The sequence below is a fragment of the Panthera pardus genome, unplaced genomic scaffold (genome assembly GCF_024362965.1).
Source record: "Panthera pardus isolate Hobbes unplaced genomic scaffold, ASM2436296v1 HiC_scaffold_21, whole genome shotgun sequence".
NCBI lineage: Eukaryota > Metazoa > Chordata > Mammalia > Carnivora > Felidae > Panthera > Panthera pardus.
In genome coordinates, this window is record NW_026526777.1 from 1,136,827 (window position 1) to 1,145,572 (window position 8,746).

At 67.0% G+C, this 8,746-nt stretch overlaps 1 protein-coding gene across 1 annotated transcript; it reads left to right on the forward strand.

Moving 5' to 3' along the window:
• Window positions 1–1,587: 1,587 nt before the first annotated feature.
• On the forward strand, window positions 1,588–8,742 carry ZBTB7B (zinc finger and BTB domain containing 7B). The gene is given in 4 exon segments (XM_053908750.1): window positions 1,588–1,841; window positions 5,017–5,610; window positions 5,613–6,187; window positions 6,536–8,742. Coding segments are annotated over 3 exon segments (1,629 nt in total). The 5' UTR covers window positions 1,588–1,841; window positions 5,017–5,022; the 3' UTR covers window positions 7,002–8,742.
• Window positions 8,743–8,746: the final 4 nt, after the last annotated feature.

Genomic DNA, 8,746 nt, shown 5'->3' on the forward strand with positions numbered 1-8,746 from the left:
CCAGCCGGCTCGGTTACCCAGCCTGAGACGCTAGGCTGGGGGGAGGGGGTGGGCACAGGGCAGACCCTGGCACCTTGTGCCGTCTCCTCGGGCCCTAAGGGGAGCCGGTGCTGCCCGGGCAGCTCCTGCTGGGAACCCTGATGGCCAGGGTCTGTCCAGGTACGAGGTTGCCTGGCCCAGGGTGGGCACTCCGGGGAAAGCCCAGCAGCTCCAGGGCTGGAAACTCTGACGGGCAGAGGCCTGGGTTGTCCCCCCCTCCACCCCACCCCACATCCGCTCTCTCCGCACCCCCACCCCACCACCCATCCTCTCCAGCTGGCCCCCAAATTTCGATCCTGTGCTTCTTCCAGAAGCGGGGCCTGGGTGCCCTGGATGTGGCCATCCCATGGCAAGACCAGGCCTTGGAAGGCAGGCCTGGCTGCTTGATGGAATGCTGCGGCCCCTCTCTGCCCGCCAGCCTGGGGAGAGGGGAAGGGGTGCTGCCCGGAGCAGAGGGGAGTGGAGGCAGCGGGACAGGCTGGGCCCACACCTGAGGGGCAAAGCAGCAGAGACAGGAGAGGCTGGGGTGGCTCCTGGGGCCTGAGGGACACGGATGCCTAGAGTGGAGGCAGGGGGCCGGCAAGGATGCGTGTCGTCTTGGTCAGGGGACAGGCAGGCCAGTGAGCAAGGGGACAGGAAGAAGAGGCCAAGGAGGGGGTCCAGGAGCGCAGGGTGGCTGGTGAGCAGGGGTCCCCAGAGGCAAAGGAGGAAGGCCACATCTCTGCCATCTTGCGCCCCTCACACCCCCCAGGTTGGCCTGTGCCCTGCGGGGCAGGCGAGGGCTGTGCCCTGATGTCAGGGAAGTGAAGGTGGAGGGGAGCACGGAGGCCTCCTTCCTTCCAGGAGTCACAGCACCGGGAATTGGGCATTTTGAGGGAGGAGAGGCTTAACCCCCACAGCACCGGGAAGCAGCCAGCTCCCCTGGCCTCCTTCCCCCTTCGTGGCTTGCGGTCTCCCTTCCCCGCCTGGCCCCCAGGAAGTGTGAGTGCTGGGGGTGGTGAGGTTAGGAGGGGGGAAGCGGCGTGTGGGGGATGGGCAGGGCACGCACTCGCTCGGAGGGGCTGGGGTGGGACTCCGTACACGCCCAGGGCACCCCCGGGGGCAGGGGGCCTTGCCTTCCGAGCCCTTACCGGCCCCTCAGGGGACTCCCTGGCCCCTTACCCTGCCTTCCCAGCTGGGCGGTCCAGATGGCCACAGCCCCTGGGTTCCAGCAGCCCCGGGAAGTGTAGGAGAGGCTGGGGAGCCGGGACTCCTGGGTCCCTGAGGACTTTGGCCCCGTTGTCCTACTTCCCCACCCCCCTGGTCCAGCCACAGGCCAAAGCCCTGTCTGCGTGCAAAACTTAGCTCCAAAAAAACAGGAAGAGAACCTGAGGCTGGAGTTGGGGTGGGGGCGGGGGGGGGCAGAAAAGAGAGAGAAGTAAGAGGGAGGGGCGGCCAGCCAAGACAGGAGGGGGGGCACTGAGAAGCGCCTCGGGCCTCCATCACTCTGGCCGGGGGATGTCCCGGCCAGGTCTCAGCCTCCCTCACCCCAAGCTGCTGCACCTGGAGAAGCCTTTGGTGGGGGGGGGGGGGGGGTTCTGTGCGCCCGCGTCTCGGCCCCATATCTATTTTCTCTGCCGCTAATCCCGGTTCCGCCTGCTGCCCCCCACACTAAGCCTCACTCCCCTAATCCGCAGGCTGTGGGGAAGGGGGGCCAGCTTTACTCATCGGCCGCCGATGGGGCCGTATCCCCTCTCCTTGCCTGGCCCCAGCCGGCAGGGGTGGCCCTGGCACCCCCAGCACCGCACTGGACACCGTCTGAGGTCAGCACCCGGAAGGAGTTACAGCCTCCTCCCTTCCTAGCAGGGCCACTGCTCTCTATCTTTTGATTCTTGGTGGCGGACACACAGGCTGGCGGGTGCCCCTGGGTGCGGAGAGGTACCTGATGGGGCTCCTACCTTTGCCCCCTTCTACCTTTCTCACCCCAAAGTCTTCCCCCCCACCAAAGATGGGGCAGGCTTGACTCAGGGCCCAGTTTCAAGAGAGCTGCCCACCTGCTTGGCCGGTCTAGCAGGCCTGACAGTGAGGGGAGCCTGGGGGGGTGGCGGGAAAGGGGGAGTGATGGGGCGGGGCCCCCGGTTCTTCCCCCTACCAGGCAAACAGACCAAACAGACCTCGCCTGGTTCCCTGGCACAGCCGCCCCCCCCAACCTCCACACACACCCATGCCCACAAGGCCTCAGCAAGAGGGGGCATGCCGGGCTGGGTGGGGATGGGCCGCCCTCACGGGGCGTCAGGGGGCCGGGCCCTTTGGGATGCAGATGCGGGAAGGGTGCCCGAGGTGGGGTGGGCATCCCGGCACCGGTGCCCCACCCCCGCCCCCCGATGACGGGGCTAGGAGTGCCCCCGTGGCCTGGTTGGCACCAGGGTAGCTCCAGGCGACACCTAAGTTGGCATTGGTGCCAGAGCCCCGGGTGAGGGCCGGGGGAGTCTCCCGGAGCTGGAGAACCTTACCGACACCTCCCCTTCCCACGCGTGTCCCCTGCCTCTCCCCTCCCGCGTTGCCACCGCGTGGCCGAGGGCATTGGAGTTGGGCCTAAGGGGTTAAACACCCACCCTTGCCCAAGTCCTGTGTGAGTTGCGTGGTGAACCAGCCTGAGCCTGTGACCTGACAGCAGGGTCAGCCAATCAGTGCCCTGCCACACCAGGTTGCCTCGGAGACCGGCCCTGGGGTGGGAGAAAGGAGGCGGGCTTAGCAAGCGGCAGGAATGGGTGGGGTGGGGAGGGAAGGAGGGAGAGGGATGGGGTGAGCCACGTGCCTGCGGGTGCCCAGCTCCAGGCCAATGGACAGCGAGGATAGCCCCACCCGTCCCCCTCAGGAGGGACAGGATCCGCTTGGGCTCAGGAGGGCGCCCACCCGGTTTTTGTCTGTTCCTAAGTTCTGGGGCTGTTTGCCCCTCGTTCAGTTTGTAAAGTGCAGACAGGAGAACCAAAGGGGTCTGGGGCTGCCCCCAGGGAGAGAAGGGATGTGGGGACCCAGGGTGGGAGCAAGGGCCTCGCTGAGGGCATCTGGGCGCAACTTGCAACTTACGAGAGAGAGAGAGAGAGAGAGACAGACAGACAGACAGACAGACAGACAGACAGACACATGGGTGAGGCTCACTTAAGGCTTCTATGCAGGTGACCGGCCTGGAGGCGGGCGGAGACAATGCGGGTCTTGTGCTCTAAAGAGGAAATCTGTGGCCCCTGACTCCCCCAACTCCCTGAAAAAAACTTTTCCCCCCAGTGGCCAGGGCTGAGCGGCCGTTGGCAGTGGCGAAGACGACACTGACCAGTGTCGGTGGGACCCACCCTGGGGACTTCAATATTATGGACGAGGAAACGGGCCTCCTGGGGTGGGGGAAGGAAGTGACTTACCCAAGGTCATGTAGCTAGTAGTAACCTGACTCCTTGGGGTGACTTGAGGGAGAGAGACCCAGCTGTCCCCAAGCTGTTTCCCAGCAGAGGCCATCTGTAGAGTGGAATCTGCCCCTGGGTGAGGCCTCGCTTCTCCCTCCCAAGGCCAGAATGTGTGTGTCAGCCCCTAGGCCAGCACACGGTCTCACTCAGCCGCCACCACAGCCCTAGGAATCCGGAGGAATTATCCTGTATTGTCGACCAGGAAGGAGGCTCAGAGACTATAGATGTTGTGTTGAAAGCCACCGAGCTAGTCAGCCACAGAGTCAAGCCTGGCTGCGTCCGGAGCACAGCTCTTTCCAGGCCCGGACTCTGTCTCCAGTGGCTCCAGACCCACCAAAGGTCAGGGCTAAAGGGCTGAGTCCTTGGGCCTTCTACCCACTCCTTGTACAGCTGAGGAAGGTGACGCACAGAGAGAAGGGACTTGTCCAAAGTCACTGAGCAAGATGGCAGCAGACACCCCACTTCCAGGCCAGACCCACTCTACCACCCCCCTGCCCTCCACCCCCTTGGGGGGGTGCCGTATCTCTGTGCCTCAGAGAGGGCAGCACGGGGGCGGGAGTGGGGTGGGGTGGGGATGGCCCTCTGGAGAGGGGGCTCTCCTGACCGGCCAGCAGCGGCACCACCACCCGGTGGGGAGGGAGAGGTGGTGGCCTGGCGGGAGCGAGGTGGGGAGGGGTGGGACTGGAACCTGGCCTATTGGCAGTGGGGGAGGGGGCGGGGACGATGCTTATCTGTGCGGGGCAGGAAGCACCCGAGCCAGCCAGCGACACCCCAGCACAGGGTGGCTGCTCCCTGGCCCCCTGGGGGAGGGGAGGATGTGGAGGGGTGCTGGGAGCTGTATTTCCCTTTTGGCCTGGGGTGGGGGGTGGAATCTAAAAGAGGAGATGAACTTTTAGTGGGTGGGGGAGGGGAGGAGGAAGGTGAAGGTGCAGGAGGCCTCCTGGTGAGCGCGCCAGGCCCTTCGTGGGGGCGACTTGATTTAACGTCATGGCCGGGCGGGAGCACGCCTGGGTCCAGCGTGAGTCTCGGCTCCGTCCTTGGCCTCTCTGGCTGTGGGGAGGCTCCGTCACAGACTGTCACCCCACTCCCCAGATGATTGAGCCCCGAATCCTTTGGCCACTTTATGGAGCCTCCCCATGTGTCCTGTCCCCCAGCCCAGTGCTTCCTCCAAAGGCATGGGGAGGGGGGCGGGTGAAGCGGACGGGCCTCTAGAGAAGGTTCCGCGGGCAAGTCCGGGCTCCTGCGCACCCAGAGGCAGGCAGGACTGTGCACAGCAGTTGGGAACAGGACTTGGGCCCACGGCCTGGCTTTGAACGCCATTCGGCACGTACCTTGGAAAGTCACTTCACCTGCCTGCGCGTCGGGTTCCCTGTCTGTGAGGAGACAAGGTGCTAGTCGGGACTCGGGGCTCGCGCAAGACCGAATGGGTAGAAACACTTAGGGTATCCGGCGCCGAGCGAGGGCCGACCCCGCGGCTCCCTCCTCGGACCCCCTCGCAGGGCCGAGTGCTCTCACCCTCTCCCTCTCCTCAACCCTACAGAAAAAGATGGGGAGCCCTGAGGACGACCTCATCGGGATCCCGTTCCCAGACCACAGCAGCGAGCTCCTGAGCTGCCTCAACGAACAGCGCCAGCTGGGCCACCTCTGCGACCTCACCATCCGGACCCAGGGCCTCGAATACCGCACCCACCGGGCCGTGCTGGCCGCCTGCAGCCACTACTTCAAGAAGCTGTTCACCGAGGGCGGTGGCGGCGCCGTCTCGGGGGCCGGGGGCGGCGGGCCGGCCGCCGGGGGGGCGGGCGCCGGCGTGTGCGAGCTGGACTTCGTGGGGCCGGAGGCCCTGGGCGCCCTGCTCGAGTTCGCCTACACGGCCACGCTGACGACCAGCAGCGCCAACATGCCCGCCGTGCTCCAGGCCGCCCGGCTGCTGGAGATCCCGTGTGTCATCGCTGCCTGCATGGAGATTCTGCAGGGCAGCGGCCTGGAAGCCCCCAGCCCCGACGAGGACGACTGTGAGCGGGCCCGCCAGTACCTGGAGGCCTTCGCCACGGCCACGGCCACGGCCACGGCGGCGGGAGTTCCCGATGGCGAAGACAGCCCCCCGCAGGCGCCCCGCCCGCCCCCGCCCCCCGCCGCCCCCCTCGGCCCGTGGCCCGCCGCAGCCGCAAGCCCCGGAAAGCGTTCCTGCAGACCAAGGGGGCCCGGGCGAACCACTTAGTGCCCGAGGTGCCCGCGGTGCCCAGCCAACCCGCGACCTACGAGGAGGAGGAGGGGGCCAGGGTGGGTGGCAGTGCGGGCAGCGGGCCGGGGGACAGCTACAGCCCTCCAGCCGGGACTGCTTCACCCCCCGAGGGGCCCCTGACCTACGAGGCCTATGAGGGTGAGGAAGAAGAGGAGGAGCCCGTGTACTCCACCGCCTACGGGCTGGCGCAGGGGGGTGGGCCCCCGCTGTCCCCGGAGGAGCTGGGCTCAGACGAGGACGCCATCGATCCTGACCTGATGGCCTACCTGAGTTCGCTGCACCAGGACGCCCTCGCGCCCGGCCTGGACGGCCAGGACAAGCTGGTGCGCAAACGCCGCTCCCAGATGCCCCAGGAGTGCCCCGTCTGCCACAAGATCATCCACGGGGCAGGCAAGCTGCCCCGCCACATGAGGACCCACACGGGTGAGAAGCCCTTCGCCTGCGAAGTCTGCGGCGTCCGCTTCACCCGGTGAGCACCCGTGGGGAGGGGTGCGGAGAGGGGGGTTAGGAGACCCCGGGTGGGGAGCAGGTGGTCCTGGAAGGGCTGGAGGCGTGGGGGTGACCGGAGTGACCCGCACAAAACCGGGAGGCCGGGAGAAGGAAGGTCAAGGCAGGTGGGTCTGGGGCAGGACAGGTTTGGTGTTGGAGGCAGGGAGGCCGCGCCGGCCTAAGCTGGGAGCAGTCAGCAAGGGCGTCCCGGGCGGTAAGAGGCAGCCCGCGGCAGAGGGACCAGAGGGACGAGACCCCAGGGACCTGGCCCGGAGGAGCCAGCCAGGGTCCTGTCCTGAACCCTCTCCCTTGCACCCCGCCCGGCCAGGAACGACAAGCTGAAGATTCACATGCGGAAGCACACCGGAGAGCGGCCTTACTCGTGCCCGCACTGCCCAGCCCGCTTCCTGCACAGCTACGACCTCAAGAACCACATGCACCTGCACACGGGGGACCGGCCCTACGAGTGCCACCTGTGCCACAAGGCCTTCGCCAAGGAGGACCACCTGCAGCGCCACCTCAAGGGCCAGAACTGCCTGGAGGTGCGCACCCGGCGGCGCCGGAAGGACGACGCGCCACCCCACTACCCACCGCCCTCCGCCGCCGCCCCGTCCCCCGCGGGCCTCGACCTCTCCAACGGCCACTTGGACACCTTCCGCCTCTCTCTGGCCCGATTCTGGGAGCAGTCAGCCCCTACTGGCCCTCCGGTCGCCGCCCTGGGGCCCCCTGATGACGAGGAGGAGGAGGGGGCACCCAGTACGCCGCAGGCCGAAGGTGCCATGGAGTCCTCTTAGAGAGGGCCGAGCGGCCTGGCTGGCGCAGCGCGAGGCCGGGCCGCCGCTGCCAAGCAGTGGGAGTGGGCGGGACGGACAGAGCCGGGTCGGGGCTCTGGGCCTCCCCGGCTTCAGAGATCTGCCCCTTCCCCCGCGCCCCCCAGAACCCTCATCCCAGTTCCAAGCTGAGAAGGTTTTGGGGTAGAGGCTCCCCAGACTGGGGTGATCTCCCAAGGAGTGACGCAGGATAGTATGTCTATATTTACAGCTCTATTGTAAAGGTGGGGTCCCTGTCCCCAGCTGCTCCTGGGGAGTAGAAGCAATAATGTATTTCTGATTTGTGGGGTCCCTCTTCGGCTATGCGGGTTTCCAGGGGGTGGGGGGCTTGGGACCAAAGTCTTGCCCCGCCCCCACGCCCCTAGGGGTTTTGGCTGCGTCAGGGGGTGAAGGACCGCCCCTCCCTTCCCTTCCGAGACCCCTCCTTCCTGGTTTCTGTTCCCTTTTCCTGGCAGTGAATTATGCAAAGGGGGGCGGCGAAGGAAGGGTAGGTGGGGGAAAGCGAGGTAGAAGCTGGAAAGCCTGGGGGACTGGGCCCCGCAGGAAGGAGCCATCCTCGCGCCCCCCCCCCCCCCTCGCCCCCCGCCAGGCTCCGAGCGCTGAGTCACGGGGTCCTGGAGGAGAAGGGGGCGGGGTGGCCTGAGTGGCTCGCCCGCCCCTGGGGGCAGCGGGAGGGGCCCGCTCCGCTCGGCTCTCCGCCCCGGCCCTGCCCTCCCCTCCCGCGTCCCCGGGCAGGGAATGTCTTGTTCCCGCCGCTCCCTCCCCGGGGCCAGAGGGCAGGGCGGGCCGGGTGGCTCCTGCCCTCCTCTCCTCCTCCCGCCCAGGTGCGAGCCGGAGCCGCCGCCGGGCCGCCCCTGACTCACGCCGCCCCCGGGCTGGCGCGGCGCGGGCTCGGGCACGGGGTGAGGGGCTGCGGGCCTGCGGAGCGCGCGGGCGGGCGCCCCCTGGCGGCCGCTCCGGGGACCCGCGGGCGCGCCGCCGGGAGAGCGCCGAAGGGGTTCCGCTCCCAGACCCCTGCCGGCCCGGCCGCCCTGCTGGGTCTCGGAGGGCAGCCCCCTCGCTCTTCCCTTAGGATTGAATCCACCCCGGTTCTGTACATAGCCTCTTCTGTTGGTCTTGTTGAAATCTAGTTTCAGATTTTTAACTACCCAATTCTGCTGGGGGTGGGGGCAACTGCCCCCCCTCCCGTCCTCGCTGGGTGCTGCCCCCCCTCGCCCCCCCCCTTGCGGCCTGGGCTCTGCCTTGCACTATTTCCCCTCCCTGGCCTGGCGGCCCCTCCCCCTCCTTAAAAGGGGCAGGTTAAGGGGCCCGGTGCTCTCCCTTCCTCCCATGCACCCTCATGCCCATTTGCACAGCTGCCCAGGTACCCCCAATAGTGAGGGGGTGTCACAGGGAGGGGGTAGCGGGACCAGTCCCTGTATCTATTTAAAAAGTGATGATGTAATATATTGGGGTTGGGGGAGGTCAGGTGGCCCTGGGCCTCATCTTAGCATTTCAGGTGATGGGGGAGCCCAGGGCTGGGGAGACCTGGGGCCTAGCCCCAGAGAGTGAGGACAATGTGACCTCCCCCCTCCCCCCTTGCGGCTTCTCCACTCAGTGCCTTAGGGGGGGAGGCGAGTCCCCCCTCTCCTCTTCCCCTCCTCTTCCCCTGCCCCCACCTTGGGTGTAAGCGACAGGAAGAAATAATAATAATTTAAGATTCACACTCG